We start from the raw sequence: 24,161 nt of genomic DNA, 5'->3' as shown, positions 1-24,161 counted from the left end.
TTCAGAAATGCATCACCGGAGAAATAACTCAACATTCAAATTTACCAGTCCAGAGATTAAGTCTACATGTAATGGAAAACTATAGTCCCTTAAAAAACTGATGCAATCAAACTTGGCTAGAACTAGGGATTGCTCAAAAGTGTACACTAAATTTACAACAAAGCTAATAGTAGACACCTTACAATGCTTTTCAATCTCAGCTTTTAAACACACACACACACAAATCTTAGCTTAAAGAGAATAAAACTGCGAATATAGATACTCCCTAATCTTATAATACTCCTCGGATAAGGGGCCTTCAATAATGATCTGCTGAATACCAGCACAGCCGCCCTGCACAACATTTTCCGTAGTCAAGTTTTATTCATATGTCTAGCAATGGTCAGCCCTCATGTGCTTATAGTTCATGGACAACAATAAAAGTCAAATTATTCTTGTTAATTTGCAAAATAGAGAGAAGAAATGTCACCAGAAATTGCTCACCTTTTGGCTTGCATCACCAACCTTCCGTAGAGTCACGTACTCCCCACATCGTAGAGCCCCACCAGCAAATTCAACCTGAAAAAGTATATTGTTAGGTTTTCCATTGTTGATCACTGTTATATTCACTTATAACTCCAGTGCTCAAGATCCGAGTATTAAGATCATTTAGCTGATGGTATTTCAGTTAATAAATGAAGATTATTCAGATACAAGAAACACCGTATACTGATACAGTAGTGCACAATAAGGTTAGGTTAAATGAAAATAAATTATTGAGAGAACTATTTAAAGCAAGAGACCAAAAAAGGAATACCTGCACTCCTTTGCTTGCAAGAAACTGCTTGAAATCTGCCATTTTTATATCACCAACAAAGACCGACTTATGTGGCGGAGCTGGTGTAGAGAGAGGAAGCAGAGAGAGCATGTCACTCTCTGTCTTCCCTACTTCAGCATCAACCCAAGCTATTTCATAATCTCCAAGCTGTAATAACAATCATATGAGAGAGAGAGAGAGAGAGAGAGAGAGAGAGTTTTTTCTTGCTTTAATCACTTCATATTCTCAAGCAAATATTAAAAGGTTTAGTTAACCATGAAATTACATCATCCCACATTGCGAAAAAACCAGTATGCTTGTTGCTATGTTTATAATGCTTTTAGTCAACAAGGTAGCTGAAGACCTCAATCCTCCAATTAGACAAACCAAAGTGAAGCATTCAACAAAACCTGCAGCAATTCAACTAAACGACCACAAAATATGCAAAAGATGACAGACACTACATGAACAAAGACTGCAACCTCAATGGGACCTGCAATTCCACAAGTCCACCATCTGCTACAACAAAAAAATCCTCTATGCTAAAGAAATCTCCATTTTATTCATTGTTCAATCTCTTTCTTTAATTATTTTTTACCCTTTACAGAATTAAAGAAATAAATCACGCTAATATAACAGTACTTTGTGATGTATTAATCTTAGAAATGCTGAGATGTGTACCTTCTTGAGGAGCACGTTACTCATCAGCTTTTCAGAAAGTTGCACCTACATTTCATGTGAGGAAAGAAATAAATCCCGATTTCCAAATTGCTCATTGACAAATATGTTTAGTTCAACTCAATTTATACCTTATAAGCACACAAATCTGAGGTGACATCAATTGTTTCTTCAATTTGGGGAGCATATACATGGGGGCAAACATGTTTTAAACAATGTAGCTTCAAATGCTCAGTGGCCTCTGCTGATCCATGTACCAAGACCTCAAAAAGAGAAAATGGCATACAATAAGATTAACTTGCAATGGCTTAAATCTTTCTTGGTTCAAGAAGATAAATGATAAAGTAGCTATCAGATTATCCAATGTAACTTTTTCTTTTTAGGACAAAATTCATTTTACCCTCTTATGGTTTGAGGGTAGAGCACCTCCCTATGGTTCAAATATAACCAAAAAAACCCCATGTGGTTTTGGACTGAAGAAAGGGAAGAAAAGTTGTTATTTCATTCTCAATGACTTAGCTAGAGTACAATACATTTATATACAGGTGTAAGTATCTAACGTCCAACTAACTCAAACAATACCGACTCCAGTTCAATTACTAACTGAATTGGTTATTGTCTATGTTACAGCACCACTGTATGGTGTTGAATGCTGGTGCAGCTGAGCTCCAGTCATCAGCTGTTGATGCTGAGGCTGTGACTTCTGAGATGGAGACCTTATATTCATCATCGACCAAAGTGCAACTATTAACTAATAGATGTGAAATGACTATAATACGCTCAAACCCTATACCTTTTTTGCTTTTTGTTTTTTTCTCTCTCCTCTTTCATACACATAATTTATAACATTAATTCAATTAAATCACATAAATTCTTAATTATTTATTGTAATTCCTAACCTTTAATCTAATTTTAAGTTTGGAGAAGATGGGGTTGAAATTGTCTTTTTGTTGTGTTAATTTCACTTTTATTTTTTAGAAAACCAAGCCCACTCTTTAAAACGGTGTGCGTGATACACTTTCTGTTAGTTTGGATGAAAAAACTAATGGTTATACTTTAGTCCAAAACCAAAAGGGGGCTCTCTAGCTATATTTGAACCATAAGGGGACAAAGTGCTCCAACCCTCAAACCGCGAGGGGATAAAATGAATTTTTCCCTTCTTTTTATTATTGATAGTAGCATTTCGTACCCTGATTGGTTTGGTCACTCATTGCTTTTGTGTATCTGAACATAATTAATGCAAAATAAAGTGATAGAATGGCAGGTTCAAGACAATGTTGACCTCAATGTATGTGAAAGACAGATTGGATTTGAGATATGTTACTTGGACTTGGTACTAGTATGGGGTGTGGATCTCTCTGCCCAGGCGTCAGATCTCTCTATACCCTAAATCTTAGGTTATGAGGATTATATATCCAAAAGTCGGGTATGGGACATAGGGGTGTGCATAATACCGCCGAAACCGTCGGAACCGCCAAAACCGCACCGAACCGCACCGCCAAGGCAAATTCATTATTATTTGCCAATCGAACCGCCGGTTTTTTGTAATAAAAATGGCAAATTCTAATGACACTTTTATCAATCCGCCGGTTTCTATTTTTCTTCCAAACCGCACCGACCCGCACCGCTATTAAATCATGTTTTATAAGATTCTAAAAATTCTTTTTTACTTAAGATTGCTTGTTGTTCTATACCTTAGAATATAGTATTACATTACTGCTTGAGGGAATTCAAGATGTCAGTAATCCAAAATAAAGTTGGATTCCAATTCACCTTTCAATCTTTTTTTTTTTTTTGGCCATGTTGCAAACTTGCATCAGCTCACTTTTCAATTTAAATACTTTTCAACAGTAAACATTTTCAATATATTATAAACCCTGAATGATATTAATTTTATGTATTGTATTTGATCATTGTAACTTCCATAGATGCTTGTAATGAACTGATGGCATAGCCGTTGATATTATCATGTTGTTGCTACACTTGCTGCATCAGAAGAAAGTTTTGCAAGATGCTTAACATCATGTTATCTCTCGTCTTTTTTTTTACTCTTTGATTTAAGTTTTGTAATTTGAATTATATTTTTTATAAACCGCCAATCCGCCCGAACCGCCAAAGCAAATCCGCCATTATTTGTCAACCGAACCGCCGGTTTTTGATAAGGAAAATGGCAAATTCTAGTAACACTTTTATCAATCCGCCACCCGCCATACGGTTTCTATTTTTCTCTCAAACCGCACCGACCCGCACCGCGCACACCCATTCACACATCTTGGACATTTAAATATAATATATTGTATGCTAATTTGACATAATAAAATGTAACTCATTTAAGAATGTTGTTAAAATCCACCTACTCTCCACCTACTTCACCCACTTAAACCTACTCCACTAAACCTAACCCACTACACCACTACCACCTCACCTACTCCACTAAACCTAACCCACTACACCACTACCACCTCCACTTCACCTACTCCTTACCTACTACACACTCACCCTCTTCTATATATAGGAATCATGAATCATTGTAACATAGATCAATAACATCAATCAATAATACATACAATTTATTCTCTCTCTATTTCTCTTTATACATTAAATTTTACATGGTATCAGAGCAAGGTTAACAACCTAGTCATTTTGCTTCACCGGCGGGCGGCAGTCTCGCCTTGGCCGCCCGCCGGACCTCAACACATACCTCCTCTCCTTTCACCTTGGTCTCACCTTTCCGATGCTCTAGTCTATACCATTGAGCTGCCAAAGGGCTATCTGGTGGAACCCTTGTAGGCACTTCATTCATGTCGAAAGTCACTTTCGCTATAATATCATCACCACCTTCATCGGCGTCATCCAAGTCGGCAACGGCAGCTTCGAAAGCGTCCTCTTCACAATCATCCCTCTCTACTACCCTTTACTGGGTACACTCTGGGCACAGTACCATGCCTGACCGGTTCAGGCCCTTGACCAAGGAAGCCCCAAGCCCACTTGTTAGGTGGCCTTGGTTCATAGCTCTTGCTTTCCTTTTGTATGCCTGGAGAACAGTCTTGTGGGAGTTGTCCAACTGGAAAAAGGTTTTATCAAGTATTACCCAGTTCGTGGGATACCTCTTAAAACTTGCACTGGCCCTTATTTTCCATTTCATTGGTGATCCAGTAACTTCTCTGATCAGAGGAATAGAAACTACACTTTACACCATTCGAGCTTTCTACTCAGCAGTGATAGCATATACTCCTATTCCAGAGCTGACTCTGATCATCGTGCTGGTGTCTTCCGTAATTGCCATTGCTGAAGCTTCTGTTCCAGACTCTGTAGACAGCCAACCATACCTTCTTACAGTAGCTGGCTTAATCGGTTTTGCAGCCGTGAGAGACTTCATCTCCGAGCTGTCTTTCTGGACGCTCCTATTGGGATTGTTTGGTTTTGCTCGGTTTGTTAAGAAGAGGGATTATGTTTCTCCTGTGACAGCTACTCCGAATCCAGATGTTCTCATCTGTACACTGATGTTTTCCATCGCTGAAACAAAGTTTGGGACGTAGATTTTGCTGTACCACTTGGCATATACTACTCCACTTCCTTTTCCTCTCATCTTCTCCGATGCTCAGATTCTCCAACCCATATTTTTTTCTTTTTTCTTTCCACACACTCCTGTTCCCCACTCAACTTTCTTTTTCTTTTTTTTTTTATTATTTTACTCCATCTTTTGAAAAGAAAACGAAACACAAATTGATTCTTTTTCTTATATATATATATATATTTCTTTTTCTTCTTTCCACCGCCCAACTTTTCCTTGAACCTCAATTTTTTATCTTTTCTTTAAAAAAAAAATATATATATATATATATATATTCATTCCCTCTCATTTTTTCTGCTGAGTCTTGTAGCTTCCAGCCATTCGAATTTGCACAATACACCCATATTTTATTCATCTCAAGGATCAACCCCGATCACAATTTTACACACACACACAAAAAAAAAAAAAAAAAAAAAAAAAAAAAAAAAAAAAACAAAACAAAACAAAACAAAACAAACAAACAAACAAACACCCACCCACAGTGGGATTTTTCTTCTCTACTCTGCCGCCGGTCTTTTCTTCTTGCCTCCGTCCTGGGCGGCCCTTGCCGGTGTTGCCTCCGTATTTCCCACTCCACTGGGCATGATCACTACTCCTTGCTCCTCCACTGCAGCATATGGCGGACCTCCAAAACGGAACATCACGGTGGCCTTCCGCTTCAGCTCCTTATTTCCGCCTTTAGCACACTTATCTCTGCTCGCGCATCCTTATACATGCGTTGGAGCAGAGCCAGCTGGGAGTTTAACTGCTGCACCTCATTTGCCCTACTCTGCAGCCGGTTCGACAAATTTGTAACCGCAGTCATGGTTTCCACACATGACTTCAATGTATACTGATTGGCCTCCACATCCGACTGCACTGCCATTCTTTGCTCCACAGACCGCATAGGAAAGTTCAACGGAGCAAACTCCGGGGCGCTTGGTTGAGGTTCCAGTGCCACCGCACCAGTTATCTCTCTTGTTGACTCGTTGAGGTCGGGAAAGAGAGTTAGCAGACCACGGGAAGATGAGGCCATGTTCTGGGTAGCTGAACGGGAAGAAGAGGCCATGTTTTTTGGGTTGCTGAGTGTTTCCGAGAAGGGTTGGATACAGAGTATTTACAGATTGTTTCAGAATGACAAGTTCAGAGGTTTCAGTCTGGTTTGGTTTCCACCGCCTCCGCATTGGTTTATATCGACACTGACGACGCGGCCGACACGCCACTCTGTCGCTCACGTGCCTCGCCGCGTCTCCGGCTCACCTTTTGATGGCTCGACGCTTTCTGTCGGGCACGCCTTTTGATGAAGTGGGCGCGCCTTTTGAAGGCTCACTATATATATCCATATATATATATATTTGGGCAGCCTATATACACCATCATACAGTGTATTTTTTATGGGTCCGATAAGACTCTGTAAACTGTCCCGACATTAATTCCGGTTAGCTCCTTTATGGGTCCGACAAGACTCTGTAAACTGTCCCGACATTGATTCCGGTTAGCTCCTTTATGGGTCCGACAAGACTCTGTAAACTGTCCCGACATTGATTCCGGTTAGTTTCTACAAGGGTCCAGCAAGACTCTGTAAACTGTCACAACATTGTCTGCTACAACGGTCCGACATGACCCCGTAAACTGTCTTCTACATCGGTCCGACATGACCCCATAAACTGTCTTCTACATCGGTCTGACACGACCACACAGTGTCTGCTACAACGGTCCGACATGACCCCATAAACTGTCTTCTACATCGGTCTGACACCGCCATCCAGTGTCCTCTACACCGTTATGACACCACCATACAGTGTCCTCTACATGGTTATGACACCCCATACAGTGTCCTCTACAACGTTATGACACCACCATCCAGTGTCTTCACCAATGGTCTGACACGACCATACAGTGTCTCTTATCCTCTTTTATTTTTATGTATTTTCTTGTTTTGTTACTCTCTCCAAACTCAAGTTGGTTAGTTCCTATCCCCCTTGAGTTTGCGGGGGGCTGTTAAAATCCACCTACTCTCCACCTACTTCACCCACTTAAACCTACTCCACTAAACCTAACCCACTACACCACTACCACCTCACCTACTCCACTAAACCTAACCCACTACACCACTACCACCTCCACTTCACCTACTCCTTACCTACTACACACTCACCCTCTTCTATATATAGGAATCATGAATCATTGTAACATAGATCAATAACATCAATCAATAATACATACAATTTATTCTCTCTCTATTTCTCTTTATACATTAAATTTTACAAATGTGCTTGAAATTAGATGTTTTTTTAGGAGAAAAGGGGATTTCTATCTCTTGTCCACGTGAGAGGCCAGAAATTTTGGGTATGGGGTCTAGACACATTCCATATCCTTACTCTTCTTGTTGAATAGATATGAGTACACTAGGTGGGTAGGAGAGTTCATGTAACACTAGCTTTGAGAAACAACAGGCATCGCTTGTGGACACGCGACATGACATGTTGACACGTCGATTTTCAAAAAAATGCCGAGCACAACATGCTTGGGACATGTCAAAATTTTATATTTTTACAAATTTATCATGTCATATATATGAATAATTTTTGTAACAACAAGGAAAAATATGTAACACAAAAGCTATATATTTCATAACTTAAATATCAATATATCATTCACATAGCAATTGCATTCTAAAGAATGCAACACAATTATAAGACATTGCAATATACATGATGAATTCATCTAATAAATTTTTCAGAACATATTTAAAGTGCATAAGTTGTGTATGGAAGAATGCAGAACATAGTTCATATGAAGGGATTCATCATATAAGGCCTGTTAGGAGGGTTCAAGAAGTGTTGCCCAAGTGTCTGAAGCGTGTCCATGTTGAACACGACACAACATACTTCCTCTACAACAGTGATCATGCTTGTTAGATCCTACAGCTCTCTCGCAACAGTGTCAGAAATCAACTTTGAACTCAAAGTCAAAAATAATTTCACTCTTGCAAAACCTTTTATAGTTTACATAAAATAAAACTGTGTTGTCATACATGCATGGAAACTTCAATTGATGCCAGCAGTCTCATTTTCCGCATAATCACGTCCTAGATAGCACCAACAATTTTCATGTACTGCATGTTTATATGACAATGATGGCATAAAACCCTAAGAGGTGTCATGCCATGTATTACAACAACAAAGAGCCTTCTTCCAAGAACTATTCATTGACGTCTCTAATCTATCTGACATACAATAATCAGTTATTAATATTCCTAATAATAATTTCACAAGAGAGAAGAAGATCCATACAAGCTTTAAAGGAGCCACATGGGCCAGAATTGATTTAATTGATCGACCATCAGAACGGCCCTCAAAATCCATGTAAACCAATGAACACTTCACTTGCACCTAATATAGAAAGAACATTAGCCAATGTAAAATGCAATTTCAGCTAGTAAAAATGTCATGACACTGCAGGTGTAAATTGCAATAACCTATATGAGAAGTACCAAAAAAAAAAAGAAAAAAACATTACCTAAGATAATGTCAATGCTGACCATTGTTAAATCGTAGGAACTGCAAGGGAGCAAGTACAAAATTGAAGTATTTAAAAGCACTAATTGATGTTTTGTTTATGCTTTGTAATTTTATATTTATGCTTTGTTATTATTATTATTGATAGTTAATTAGGATTTTAATATATTTAGTTATTTTATTAGAGATTAAGTTTTCAAATAATGTTACGATTTAGTTTCCTATTTTAAATTAGGGTTTCTAGCCTATAAATATTAGGTTTTGCTTTGTAATAGTTAGCTTTGAATTATTGATACTGAATAGAAGGTTGTGGCCGTTTTGTGAGATTAGGGTTTTGACCCTTGCGTTCTTCTCCCTTCTCTCTTCTTCTTAAATCTTTTGATCTTTTTTTCTTTAGATCAATTCCCCATAAGTTTTGGTTTTGAGATCATTCAAATAGTTAAACTGATTTGTTAGTAGCCGTTCTGCATCAATTGGTATTAGAGCCCAACTTCGATCTGCCTTTCTCTGTTCAATTGGTGTAGTTGCCTTCTTCATCCAACTTCGTTGATTTGAACCAAAATCTTTATTTTAAATAAAAAATTTATCTTTTTTGCCATTAGCCATGTTCACGAATGCAAAGTTAAAACTCCAAATTTAAGACCCTATCTCAAGAACACCAGCAGATGAAGAAAGATGTGCAAGAGACGAAGAAATAAGTGACTTGAATGAAAGCAACATTGAACAAATTGTTAGTCCCTGCTTTTGGAGAAACTTCAAAAATTCCACAAGGAGATTGTGACGACCATGTGGAAGTTGTTGATCTAGCAACTCCAAAGTATGAGGGACCTAATATTATTTTGGAAGAACTTTCAGAAGTCCAAGAAGCCGAAGTGGAAAGGCAAGAAAATTCTACACAGAAAGTAAGGCTAAGTTTGGGAAGTCCCAAATAAGTCAAAAAGTCAAAAAGTTACTCAAAAAGCTAAAAAGTTAACACTATTCACCAAAAGTCAACAATTACGGCTGCACAACTCCCAATTCAAATTTTTCTCTACAAATCAATTTTTACAATTTTTTATTACACATTTTTCAATAAAAAGTCAAAAAGTTAACCCAAACATCCATATTTTCAACCTCAATTTTTTAGTCCAAAAAGACAAAAAGTGCACTTTTTTAGTCTTCCCAAACTTGGCCTAAGTTCACCAAAAACAGAGCTGCTTATTGATCTGCCACCAACCTATTCCCTGATCAAGTTCAACATGGCTGACTATATTGGCATTGAAGATTTTTTTTGCCTGCGTTTGGTTGTGTTTTGTAATTATGATTTGAGAGTATGAGTTGTATTTTGAGTTTGTGGGGTTTGGAATTATGATTTGAGTGTAGAAAATTTGTTTGGTAAAGAGTTTTGAAAATAGTTTTGAAAAGAATTTTGATTTGAGCGGGGAATTGTTGATGTGACATTTGATATTTGATACAAAAATTTACAACTCATAACTAAACATACAACTCAAAATTATTTTAAAGCACATAAAAAATTTTAAAAATTTCAGAAAATATTTTTTTCGATTATATAAAAATTAACATATCAATTGCAAAAAAAAAAAAAATCACTATTCCGGTCAATCGGCCGGACATCCCGTTAGGCAAAATTTTCAAAAACAAATTCTGAAAAGCGCGGTTGAGAAAGCGGCTGAGACGGAGTTCTCTGCAGAGCTTTCGAAACGTGATTCTAAACACTAAACAAACATCATATTCAAACTCTGGTGTAGAAAACTAGTTTGAAAACATAAACAAACAGAGCCTTTGTGTTTTCAACCCATGTTTGGCGGATTTCATTGACAGTATGAACATGTCGATTAGTTGGCAAAGGAAGAAAATCAAAGAATTCACTTCTTTGAAGTATTTGATTCTATGGCATGGATGATTTCAATATTTACAAGAAAACTCGAGGATGAGCTCTTTTTCTCAATTCCAGAGAATGATAGGAAATGTGACATGGAAATTTTATTTATTTTGTTATTTTTTATTTATGCTTATTTATTTTTTTATTGATAGTTTAATTAGGATTTTAGTATATTTAGTTACTTATTTTATTAGAGATTAAGTTTCTAAATAATGTTATGATTTAGTTTTCTATTTTAAATTAGGGTTTATAGCCTATAAATATTAGGTTTTGCTTTGTAATAGTTAGCTTTGAATTATTGATATTGAATAGAAGGTTGTGGCCGTTTTGTGAGATTAGGATTTTGACCCTTATGTTTTTCTTCTCTATTCATCTTAAATATTTTGAAGTTTTTTTTGGGATCAATTCTCCACAAGTTCTGGTTTTGAGATTATCCAAATAGTTGAACATATTTCTTAATAGCTGTTCGGCATCACTGATCTAAAGAATTTGGAGACCACTGACTGCCAGGATAAAGAAATTGGGATAGTCAACAGGGTGCAGCTAATCCTGTCAAACAATTCATGCTTTGTGCAAAGAATGAAAGGCAAATGATATTGTTTTTGTTTCCCCACCAGTTTTAGAAATGGTAAAAATTTTAAACAGACAAAAAAAAATCCAGAAAACCAAACTTCAGTGGTTATAAAATAAAATTAAAAAGAAAAAATTGACGTGGAAAAATCAAAGGTAGTAAAAAAATTTAAAAATGCTTTAAACTACAAATAACTGTTGAGATTCCAAGGTTCCAGGAGATAAAATCATTGATTGTGAAAGATGATATTTTTGAGAAACACACAATCTTGCACATTTCCTGAGTCTACTAAACTGAAAAGTAATATTTAGTTATCCATTAGAAAAGACCAACAAGTTTTGCTCTAGTCTGTAAAAACGAAGAGGAATAAGTTTCTAGCTGTAGAACCACTATAATGAGGAGTAGCAAACAGATGTACATTTGAACAAACCTCCATAACAAAACAATTTCATGCATTATCCGCATTGCAATTAGAATTAAAGTGATACACAAGATAACAATGAATCAACAATATCACTTAATAGTTTCTAAATTTAAGCTACTTATTTTGTCACTTGAGTTTACCCATATATTTTCTAAATTTTAAGCTACTTATTGTCACTTGAATTTACCCATAGTTTGGGGTAAAATACCTTAAGCAACTAAAAGCTGAAGTTTGACTTACTGTCAATTCGTTAGAGACAACTTTCGAAGGTGTTGTATCAAGTATCAAACTAGCTGACCCTTCATCAAGTTTTCCATTCAGATCTCCGCCAACCTATGCAGAAGACAAACGGTGAAATACATATATACCCCCATCCACAAAGCTGATTTCTTTAAAAAAGGTAAAAAATTATGTTCATCCACTAAATTTCTTTCGCAGTTAAGTTGACCAAAAAGAAAATAAAAGAACAGGTTATAGAATAAACAAGTACCTGAGTGTAAACTGTTAACATATAGAATCAAACAACAAGTAAAAACAGTAACCGTAAACATAAACCTCACACTAGGTTCAAAACTTCACTGAGGCTTCATACAGTACCCTTACTGAAGTAATAAAGAAACTAAAAACAAATGGTACCGACAGACTCTTTCTTTTGACAATTCTTCCCTAAAATTTATAAAAAATACAGATTCACACAACGCTAAAGCACTTTCTCCATGTTTGATTTGAATTCTTACATATCATCATCTTGGCCCCTTCACATCCTTTCACTTCTCTGCAAAACAATCCAGACATTCCTTCCCTTGCTTGATGACTACCCGTAACTTGAAGTTCAAAAAGAAAATAGCTATAAATTCTAAAATCAATGCAACTGTGAACCATCTAATAACAATTTATCACAACGGCTTCATTGCTATTAGTAGGTTTGATAACAGCTCTTGATATAAATCTACTATCTATTATTCCTTGACTGTCTGCTTCAACGTAATCGCCTGCTAGATACTTGGGCCATGCTTGTTTCATGGACAGAAAAAAAGGCGGCCCAAGGATATTTGAAGTCTCACACAGAACATTAAAATTAGGTTTATCTTATAAGTCATTTTAGATAATTGGGGCCTTTAGCAATACGAATTTTTTTGAGATTTTTTAATGGGCCTGGCCTTGGGCAATAGGCTAAGTGGCAATAAGAATTTTTTTAACAAGCCCGAGGCAATGGGCTATGTGGCCTAATGGTTAAGCCACCTATTGATTAATCAATAACATGGGATAAGAAGAGGGATAAGTAGTACCGATGGGTAGGATTTATATGTACCAAATATTAGTTGAATTATGTTTTGTTGGGGAGGGACGAGGAGGATGATTTTTTTTAACCAAAGGATAGACAACATAAGATAATTCGAAGGGGATTGATTAATAAATCTCAAGAGAAGGGGGGGATTAGTTATCCCCCCATTTAGTCCCAAATATAAGGCCACAATCCTCAAATTGAAAATTTGTAGCTAAAATTACATTGGGGAATGAGAAGGAGACATGTGGGAGCCACGTGTCTTTTAGTCCCAATCAATCCCCCCTAATCTCGCAAACAAGCAACCCTTGCAGTATCAAAAATAAAAGAAATATAATATATTAATTTTTAGTTTCATTTTATTATAATTTGTCAATCCAACGATTAAGCTTTTCCATGTCAATAAAGTAGTCCATGTACATAAAAATATCAGTAGACATCAGCATAACCTAATATTTGAGCAATGACACTTGAGGACACTGGCTTGGATAATGTGTAGCCCCGTTCCAATATTGTCATCTCCTTTCTACTAAAATGTATATTTACATTTTGTTTATTTCATTTTTTATCAACCATCGGCGTTACTTTCGGTCACATTAGCCATACTAAAAAGGGAGGTTAATGTAATTATGTCAAACTTGTGAGGCATATTGTATTTTTTCCAAACCTTAGGGAAGGTGATTGTAATTTACCCTAATAATAATTTTTAAAAAAATCATCCTTCAATACGGACTCCCTTTCTTTGAACCCGATTGCAGAAGACAAAAAGCAAAACAGCCTAGTTAAAGAGCTTAAACTTAGAACTAAAGCAAGCCAATTAAATATTGCACTCGGAGCAAACAGAATATTTCAGGCACTAACTTGCATGGCTCCTTGGTCCATATCTTCTTCCGCAATTATATAATCATCAGGATTGATGACTTCACCAAAGTCATCCCATTCAAAAGAGTTTTCATAGAAGGGAAACATTGGGGCAACACTGGAGGAAGGGGGAACAAATCCATCAATTAACATGTCCCGGTAAGTACCACTCTGCTGGCCGGCAACTGCAACAGAGAATAAGAATCAAATTTACTATGACAGCAAGTAAAACATAGAAATTTATTGCACTTGGTGGTCTGAAACGAATTAGCATGTGCCAGATTCTTTATGCATATGTAAAAAGATGCACCATTATTATACGGTATAGGTAGAGTATCCAAATCAATGTACTCTATTATGAAAAGCAGAGAAGTTTGTGAATTTTAGGTCTACCCGGTCATCCTCCCGGATGTGCCCCCGGACGTCCGGCCGGTTGACCAAAACAGTGTAATTGTTTTTTTTTTTGTTTTATTTATTTATTTGTTTGCAATTGTCAATCGCCACCTGTTATTTGAAAAAAAAATTTATATTTGTTTTTGATATTTTTTAAACATACAAAATATTTTTTTTAGACCAAAATGATAAATTATTTTTTGAATTGAATTTTTGGATGGCGTTTGGTTATGAATTTTGAATAGAATTTTCAATAGAGTTTTCAATAGAGTTTTGAGTTGTATGTTTGGTTATGAGTTACAAGTTTTTGAATTAAATTTTGAAAACTCTTTTCAAAACTCATAACCAAACAAATTTTTTTATTTCATAAGTCACATCAAAGATTCAAAACTCAATTTAAAAATCTTTTCAAAACTCATAATCAAACAATTTTTTTCATTTCATATGTCACATCAAAAATTCAAAACTCAATTTAAAAATCTTTTCAAAACTCATAACCAAACAAAATTTCTCTTTTCAAATCATAATTCCAAAACTCACAAACTCAAAATACAAGTCTATTCTCAAATTATAATTCCAAAGCTCTACCAAACGCAACCATGCCTTCTTTAGATAGCATTCAAGTGAAAGTTTTAAATTAGAATGTCTATAAAGACTCCCTTTAAGAAAAATGCTACAAACCAGAATATGTACCCAAAAAGTTACCTGAAAGTGAAGTGTATAGTGTATAGTGTAGGTTAAAAGTCGGTGTGATGTGGGCTGCACCCACAATGATCGTGATCCATTAATGTACTTGTTTGGCCACTTTTTTGGATATTTACCATTGTTGCCCTATTAACCCTCTTCATTTTTTAGTAAAATTTTTTTAAAGGACTCATAAAATAAGGCTGCATATTGCCCCGAGGACTCCAATTTGTTTGGCAAAATAAATCGTTGAATTCCGAATATAGAGATTTTGTTCAAAAATAAAGCTGAATTTCCCAAGATCTATTTCAGCAGTTAATAATGAAACATTTGATGACAATTTTTCAAACGGAACATGCTGTTTCAAAACAGAATTCATGCTTTGAAGCTTATAGAAATCCTAGCAATTTTAGCTCCAGAAAAGAAAATTAAATTGTTGGTTTCATTTGTATATTGTGAAAATAATGAGAAATACCATTTGATAAAGCATGAGTACTGCTAGCATCAATGACCATTGGATCACCCACATTAGGATCAGATCCATGGGATGGTTTTGATTCCTCCTCTTTGATAAGGGTAGCTTTTATGGCTTCCTCCTTCTTTATTCGGTTTCGCTCTTCTTCATAAGCAGCTAACTCATCCCCAACCAAAGGAACCCTCTTGGACATTGTAACTTTAACAGCTTTAGGTGGTGGATCTGCCTGAAGCATGCGGGCTAATGTACCAAACTATAATACAGTTGGGGAGTAAGCCATACATATTGCAAAGAATAAGATGAAAATATAAGATGCAAGTAATCAGTCATCATGAAGACTGTTTCAGAGACGCACATATATCTACATTATCAAGAATTTTAAAAATTTTGAACTGTTCAGCCAAAAATATCCAAAATGTGTGGTAGACCATTGCAATCAGGGAAAAGTTGAATTCTTCCACATATGTTCACAAAAAGGTGCAAAGATAAGTCCAATCTGTATCACGTTTCAGCTTTTCAGGTATAGACAAAAATCCAATGTCCTTAATAATGAATGTTCTGCAGCAAATGGGCAGGGACAAACGGTTCTTACAGTAGAATGTACATTAAACTCATGCCAAAACATTTACAGCGGTTTCTGAAACAATAAAAATTTCACTTTTCTTTTGAACTGTGATTGATCAAACTTCACTTTTGAACTAGCAGGCAAAGCATGAGACGGTAATTATGAGATTCAACTTGAGGATGGTACAACCACTTCTCATGCAGTTAAATCGTTATTGACACCAGGAATAGAAAGGCATAAAGTTTAAAGCTTCAAATTCCTAGAGATGGATTAATAAATAGGTGATGCATATACCTGGCCTCTTTCTGTAAAAAGCACAAGATTCTTGACATCGGGAGCCCACTCAACGAATATATCATGTGAGAAAGCTGCTTCTAAACTGGCCATGGATGCTAGAACAATCTAGATAAGAAATCTTAGACAATGCCATCAGAAGTGAAAAAAAACTTGAACACATAAGATAATCTCATCTTCAAAGTAGTCTAACCTTTGGACCATCTGGAATGTTCTCCAGTTCATTATTGTTGATTAGAAGAGTGGTATGCCTGCAAGAGAGTGCAAACAGCATTGTAAGGAAATGTTCCCTTAAACAATAAAAACTCCATACAAGAAATGTAAAATTGCAAGAGACATAATATCATGATTCAGGCATCGCAAAATAAAACGCAAGCTCTGCAACAATCGATGGCATAAGAGTAAGACAAAGAAAAATGGATACAGATTACAGAACGTTCTCTGAAAACACATTACAAAATTGGAAATATATATATATATATATAAAAGCCTCTTACTTCAGAAGAAAAGCATTGTCACGAGTGTGCTCAAATGACTTTGCTATTGAATCACTCATAAACTCAAGGAAACTCTTGACGTAATCAATTGTGCTTGATGCAACATAGGTGAGGAAGAAGATAGGATAGGTCAAGTGATGCTGTGCCCAATACTGCAAATTTTGGCAAGAACCAATCTTCAGATTTATTCAACAATAACATAAAACAGAAAAATTCCTGCATATTCGCAGATTGACCTGCTCCAGTATTAAAATTAGCTCCAACACACGACCAGCAGTATCAACAGGTAGCAATACATTGCCATCTGCTCTGAGAGTCTTCAGTATAGCATCTACAATATGAGCAGAAAGTTGGAATGAGGAAAAGGAAGAAATTATAAACATCAAACAAAAGCAGCTTCTATTGACTAAGTGCATGACTATATCTGGAAATACATGTGTAAACATTTTTGCAACAGGCAAAAAGAGAAAAAGTAGGAGGGAGAAGCATAGATTATATTATGGCCCCATTATATTCAAATGAAGAAGAAACGTGAATTACCTAGAAATTCTTGGTCCCTTTGACGTCTGGAGGGCTGATTATTTAAAGCATTGTAGGCGTCTGTTATTAGAACAGCAGGTCGAACAAAGGATTCTAAAACAGTTCCATTCAAATGCCTGGTAAAAAATCAGGCCAGTAAGTTTCTTGTTTCCACAGATAAATGTCAAATATGTACACACAAGTAACTTTAATTTGAATGGAACTATTTGTTTGGAGACCTCTCTTTGCGATGGTTGAAGTCAACAGCATATATAACATCTTCCCCATCTTTTGTTATCTTCCAAAGAGTACCACCCAATAGATGCCCAGCAACATGAGGAGCAATAACTATTCCTTCTCCTTTCCCTAAAATGATTTACTAGGTTTTTAAAAGCCAGTGTAAGGAACAATGGATAAGGAAAAAAACAAAATACATTAAAAAGGCTTGTTGTGATGCAATACATTACAAAAAAAAAAAAAAGAAAATGTCGGATCTTTCCTGCAGTAAAAAATGGTTCGCAAGATCTATAACTTTGATAATCTTTATTCTTTAAGAACACTGGAGATGATTGATGGGCTCAAGCCCAGTCATGCAAAATATCAAGCCAAAATTCAATTGGATCAAAACATATAAATCAAACAAGGAAAATGATAGCCTGAAATTTCTGCTATATAATGACCATTTCTGAAAATTGAAAAATAATCAATCAGAAAAACTGAAGTCAATTTGATACTCAAATAATCTTCTTACCTCACATGTATGTTTAAAACTGCAAGAATGGATGGTACTACTATTCTGGATCTCAAACCCCCCACCCCGCCACCACCACCAGCAAAAGAAAAGAAAAGAAAAAAATAGAAAAAAGTGGATGGGCCGAAGAAAGCTGTCATGCTGTGTCTGATAAAGAGAGCAATACGAGATGCATACCAGAGAGATGATGATTCTGAGAGTAGGTTAGTCTTGTTACATTTTGAAAAGCAGAATCAACATCATCCAATGTAAACAAATCAAACTCTGATACTTGCTGCAAAAACAGATATGCAATTAGGAAGAAATGCCATCATATGATAGCATTAATCATTATTTTCAGAGGCGTAGTTGTTTTTAATTTTTGATGATGAGAGCACAAGGATTTCACAAGAACATAAAATAATTATGCTGCTCAAAATTCTATAACATAACTAATAATAACGACTCAAATTTCCAGGATAAAGACTTCACCTTTCGTGAGAGATAGTGATCATACATAGTCAGTAGGCCTAATCTGTGCACAGGTTCTGTTGAATAAATGGGAGCAGAGAGTCCAAGTTGTTTCATAGCATATGGTAAAGCACCAAGGTGAAGTGTATCCGGATGTGATAGCAAGACAGCATCTATAGTTGAAGCCACCCTGAACACCAATTCAAGCTTTCTCAATGCAGAAGCCCCAACAAATAACAACCTTTATTGACTTGAAATTAAAATTTTCTATGATGCAAATGAAACTTATCTATAACATCTTAAAATACTCTAAGTAGAAAACACAATAAAAAATAATAAAGTAAATTAATTTGGAACAAGGGATGGATTAGAATCCCTGACTTACTCTTAAGCACCATTTATAAAGTAAGTATATTTTGGCATGCAAGTGTGATGCAGTTTAGCTAGGAAATGACTAACTGCCAGACTGAGACTCAGATCACACACCAAAATGAGAGTGAAGCAGAAGCAATGGTTCTGCTTCCTGTCTGCTGGGTTTTGAGATTTCAAACACCTTGTTTGGTTCTAATTTTTGAAGTTAATTTTCAGGATTTGTTTTTGAAAATTGTTTTTCAGAAAGCGACAACCGTTTGGTTGTTGGAGTTTTTGCAATCTACAATTTCAATTTGGGTACAGTTTTCAAACTCAAAAGTTTCCCTCCTTTGGGGTTCTCACTGCCTGTTGTTATTGTTGGCAAATGGACTTGTATTGGAATATGGGTCAAAGCAACGAACATTTAAAAAAACAAAAATATATATATGTATTTAGAACAAGTCACACCAACTTACTCATCTCTTATATCTATCTATGGCCTCATTTGGGAACTTGGCTATTTTAGTTGGCTTTTTGGTTTTTTAGCTATTTTATATGATGAAAAAAAGTTGTGTTTGTGATAATTTGTGGATTTTTTTATAGCTGAATAAAAGGTTGTGAGAGAAAAAATAATTGATTGATGTGTAGGATGTGACATTTTGTCTAATTGGCTATTTTGATATTTTTTTTGTCTTTATTGGCTATTTTAGTAAAAAACTCTTCCCAAACAGGATATCTATATATATATCCAATGTTATTAAAGGCGATAGGTGCACTAAGGTGCCAAGGTCTCCTGGGGCCTAGGCTTAAGGCGCAAGGTGAGGTGCAGGCTTCACTGAAGTGAGGTGCACCTTGTACGGAAAAAAATTTGTAATTTAATATAAGTAAATAATTTATAATTCAACATAAACAAAATGAAATGTTAAACATTTAGTGTTCTTCGGAGATTAAGAATTAGGGCTAATTTTTTTTCTATCATTGATTTAGGATTGAATGCCCAATGTATTGGCATCTGTAATAAGAGTGGAGATCTTCTGTAACATCACCATATTAAATCAATGGTCAAATTTCAAACAAAACCAATTAAAGTAACAATAAAAAAAAACCCTCAACACACAAACCTTGGGCCTTATTGTGCCTTGGATCAGTCAAGCGCCTTATCGATATTGCCTAGCCTGGAACACTATAAGATGCAAACCTTGGGCCTGGATGGGACTTAGGCCTAGGTGCACGCCTAGGCACGCCTTTTATAACATTGTATATATCTATCTAGAACAAGTCAAACATCCTATCACAAGACATAAGAATTTTTTTTTTTTTTTTGATTGGCACTGGATTGTCCAGATCATAGCTCGACTAATCCCTAGAGGTGCACATGCGTTAGGCCAGGAGTTTTCCACAAGTGCACCACGATTAATTTAAGGGTTTTTCCAGTCTCATGGCCCTAAGGAATTGTTAGCACCTAAAAATTTTTTATTCTTCAACCTTGGAGGAAGCACACCTTCAAAACCCAAGACCTTGCCACCAGGCAGCCCCTTGGGGCTAGGAATCTTTTCTTTGTCCCAACATTTGATTTCGGAAATTGAGTTTTTGGACTAAACCAAAAAAAGGAAGGGGGGTGGGAGGGGGGGGGGGGGGGGGGGTTTAAAATTGGCACCAAACAAGGTGTTTGAGTTTTCAAAAATAATTTTTGATGTTTTCGATTTTCGTGTTTTCTTGTCTAAGTGAACTTTTTTATCTTTTAAACAAGTTTTTTTATTTTTTATTTTAGATACCCCTAATCTTCTAAATGTACTAAAAAAGTAAAATATTTGCAAGGAAATTAAAGGAATTAAAATGTACAAAAAAAAAATTATTTTTAATTTTTTTGTATTTAGTAATTTTTCTAAAAATATTTTAACACTATCATCTAAGTAAAGCATTTTAATTAAAATATTAAAAAAATACGGATTAAAAACTCGAAAATTGTTCTTTTACATCTTCAAAACCAGATATGTGTTTATATACACACATCTATACTATTATATATGTGAGCATACAACTTAGGCCTTGTTTGGTTTGTTTTTCAGAAAAATTTTTGAAAAAAATTCTCTATAAATAAATTTTCGAGAGTAATCAAACAAAACAAATTTTTTCAAAAAAAATCACAAAATTTTGTTTGGTTACCTACTTTCCAAAATCACTCTCTCTCATACACATCAAATCAATCACTTTTTTTAAAACTCTCTCTCCCAAAACAATTTTCCAAAACCATTTCTAAAAAAAGACAAACCAAACAAGTTTTCGTACTTTTTATCTCAAAAACTATTCTACAAACACAAACCATAGTGTCTAATAGTGTGGTAGCTTCTTATTCTGTCACGTGGCAAATTTTTCTATCCTAAAGTAAAAAACTATTTTTCAAAGGCATGAGCAAAATTTGAACTCAATACTTGGGTTTCATTAAGAACATTCTTGCCATTTAGACAACATACATATTATGATATTAATTTCCTTATTATTTATTTTTATTCTTACTTATTTGCACACGCATTGCGTGGCCACTAGTGCATATATATACATCAGTAAATGTAAATAGTAGTAATACATTCTTACATCTATCAGCATACAAACACAAACACACAAGATAGTTTAATTTCAAAGAAAAATGTATGATGAAGGGGAAAAAAGTGAAACAAGTTCACATTTTTTTATTCTTTCACCATCTGAAACTTGAGAAACCTAAAATTCAAACCCTTTCTTAATTGAATTATTCAATTCAAAAAAAAAAAAAAAAAGCATAGCTTTCTTTCCCCTTCATATTTCCCCCCATACCAAATATGCAACTGTTTAGAAGACAAAAATCTTGATTCCAAATCTCAATGCCAATTGGTACAAATAATTTGATGAAGAAAGTCGAAAGAGAGAGACCTGGAGAGGGGTTGAAGGAGAGAGGGGTCGAAGTGGTCATTCCATCCACAGTCGATGAGGAAGTTGAAGCCGTCAACAGAGACAAGGTAAGAAAGTGGGTTCTCGCTGTATACTCCACACAGTGGCTTCACCTGAACTGATGTTCCCATCTCTCTCTCTCTCTCTCTCTCTGTCTCTCCTTTCGTATTTCTCGGCGTTTCTTTCTAGTTATACATTTCTCGGCCCAGCAGCTACAAGCTTGTAGGGTTTTAACATAACCGGACAAAACGACTGCGTTTAGATGTTTTTCCTTCTTTATTTTCATGTTAAATTCCGAAAATTGATTATTTTAATTAATTTTTAATTTTTTATAAAAAAAATATATTTAAAAAAATAGAAAAAATTACTTGATTAGTGTTTCAAATTTTTTGCTATTTTAACTCGAAAGCCTTACCCCAAATGGGTCCGTTTGCTAAATCATATGATCTATATAATGACATAATATAGGGTCATGTTTTGCTAAATCTTATGTTTTAGCGTTTTATTCTATTTAACATTTTTTTTTTTGGTATTTCATTAGATCCTATTTAATATAATATCACTAAATCATCATTATATTTTTTTTGTACATTTTTCTATTTTAAAATTAATATATAATAAAAAATAGTTTCTCATTCCATAGAAAAAATCTCTCATTCATTTTAAGAATAAAATCTCACCCTTATTCTATGGAGAAAATTTCTCCCTCATGAATAAGGAGCAAATCTCTTTCTCATTTTAAAGAAAAAATCACTCACATCCCCAAAATCCTAAATCATCTACTTTTTGAAAATCTCTGGTTAAATGTTGATGCGAACTTTCACATTACAAATGAATGTTGACAAAATAACTTCTTCTCATAAAACCATACATACATTCAATATTGCATTAGTATGTGAACGTTAGCATTGGGTGCGACACCTATTTATATTACAAAATTAATTTGAACATTCACATCTCTATGTACACACTATGTTTGTGACCAAAATAACATATTGTTGTTTATACTAGTATGACTATTCTTAAATGTGGATATTAACATTGATTCATGATGTGCTGATCACAACATCAGTTGCAATACATTACAACGTGATAATCCACAAGTAATGACTTCACACAATATGAACATTCATACCACTTAATAATCATACAAAAATCATGCAAACGCATACACTAATCAATGATATGTGAACATTTACATTATATAATAATCATACAATCACCAGTCTACAATGCACATCATGCAACCATCACATGCTTTTGATGTTAAAGTTCACATCACTAAATACAAAACATTAAAATATAATAATCTACAACAATAATAGCTCTACTAGATGTGAAAGTTCACATTGACTTAAATACCCAACCAATAAACATACACACACTAATACGTAATACCATATCAATCTATCTCGAAAAAAAGAAGAAGGTCGAATCCGACTTTGATCAATTAATGAACAATTCTAAACATACATCCCTTCCAAGCATTACTAAACATGAATCCATACAAAATGCAAACCTCTATGTAGTTGCAAAATAAAAATGGTGCTAACCTTCGTCAAATAATTCTAAACTTGTAATGGATATGAAAAATCATCCATACGATCTCTCCTGGAAGAAAATAGAGCTTCAAAATAACAATGATGGAAGAAAATTGAGCTTCAAAACTGCAACAATGAAATAAAATAGAGTTTTAAACTATAACAATAGAAGAATACAGAGTTTCGAACCGCAACAATGGAAGAACACCAAGCTTCGAACATAGAGTTTCAAACCACAACAATGGAAGAATACAAAGCTTCGAACAATGTCAATGGAAGAACTCAATATTCTCTCACCACCAACTTCTAAAACAAAGTTTCGAAACCCTACCAAAATGTATAAAAACACTTATCCCACTAATTTCTCCAAAATCAATGATCACCAAAACTGCCAAAATAGAAAAAGAAAAACGTAAAGATTACAATTATGTGTAATATGTACTATAAAAAATAGAACAAAGGGTATAATAGTCCAATAAATATTATAAATAAGGAAAAAGAACCTCTTGCAATACGAGTCTAAATATATGAGATTAGGTGGAACACAAAAAAAAACTTTATGGACAATAAGTCCTTTAAATGGGATTTATAAATAAATTTCTCAATAATATAATACTAATAAATAGAATAAAAAGGTTTTTAAAAATGTCAAATATAATTGGTTAGAATAGCTAAAATTAATTTTGGTTGTGATCCAACAATGTAGATGATTTATTGAGCTTAAATAAAATTTATCCTAATGATTGCGGCCTCTTTTGGCATGTAGGTTAAAGCGTAGCTTATTGATTTTTTTTTTAGCTTTTTTAGGTCATATCACCTCTCTATTTTTTTGTATGTTTTTTAAAAAAAAAAGGCTAAAAAATCAACTTTTAATCTACTTCCCAAAATAAGCCGACAAAAAACTACATTTAAAATTGCAATTATTAACAAATATTCATAGAACATGATATCTAATATTGTCAACAATTTTTGAGTGTACTAAGTTAAAAATATGATGTAGGCATGTTCTATTATATTATGATCATATTTTTGCAATTTATTTAGTACATGGAATAAAAACATTTAATGATATAGTTTTATAATATTTTTTGATAAAAATTAATATTATATTCACACGTTTGTTACAAAAGTTTTAGTTATTT

At 34.7% G+C, this 24,161-nt stretch overlaps 2 protein-coding genes across 3 annotated transcripts; one reads left to right on the top strand and one right to left on the bottom strand.

Annotated features, from left to right (window-relative positions):
• CPSF100 (cleavage and polyadenylation specificity factor 100) lies at nucleotides 1–21,693 on the bottom strand. 2 transcript variants are annotated; one of them, XR_014361347.1, is made up of 18 exons: nucleotides 21,461–21,689; nucleotides 18,221–18,389; nucleotides 17,927–18,023; nucleotides 17,238–17,364; nucleotides 17,020–17,135; nucleotides 16,716–16,810; nucleotides 16,480–16,631; nucleotides 16,176–16,233; nucleotides 15,983–16,090; nucleotides 15,124–15,376; nucleotides 13,572–13,756; nucleotides 11,666–11,758; nucleotides 8,324–8,422; nucleotides 1,606–1,737; nucleotides 1,083–1,522; nucleotides 797–964; nucleotides 484–558; nucleotides 1–333 (listed from the first exon to the last, which is right to left on the bottom strand). XR_014361347.1 is itself a non-coding variant. In XM_028211473.2 (18 exons), exons 1-18 carry the CDS (start codon nucleotides 21,607–21,609, stop codon nucleotides 232–234), a joined length of 2,223 nt encoding a protein of 740 aa, XP_028067274.2. In that variant the 5' UTR covers nucleotides 21,610–21,693; the 3' UTR covers nucleotides 1–231. The 2 variants fall into 2 exon arrangements, 1 of the variants encoding a protein (XP_028067274.2); XM_028211473.2 differs by having other exon boundaries at nucleotides 1,478–1,522; nucleotides 21,461–21,693.
• Nucleotides 4,215–5,024, top strand: LOC145820190 (uncharacterized). Its single transcript, XM_082915082.1, has one exon. The coding sequence runs from the start codon at nucleotides 4,276–4,278 to the stop codon at nucleotides 5,011–5,013; it is 738 nt and encodes a 245-aa protein (XP_082771208.1). The 5' UTR covers nucleotides 4,215–4,275; the 3' UTR covers nucleotides 5,014–5,024.
• Nucleotides 21,694–24,161: the final 2,468 nt, after the last annotated feature.

This window comes from Camellia sinensis, chromosome 2 (genome assembly GCF_055761805.1).
Source record: "Camellia sinensis isolate YWXY chromosome 2, ASM5576180v1, whole genome shotgun sequence".
NCBI lineage: Eukaryota > Viridiplantae > Streptophyta > Magnoliopsida > Ericales > Theaceae > Camellia > Camellia sinensis.
Note: the sequence above shows the minus strand (reverse complement) of the source record. Positions and strands in the feature narration are given on the sequence as shown.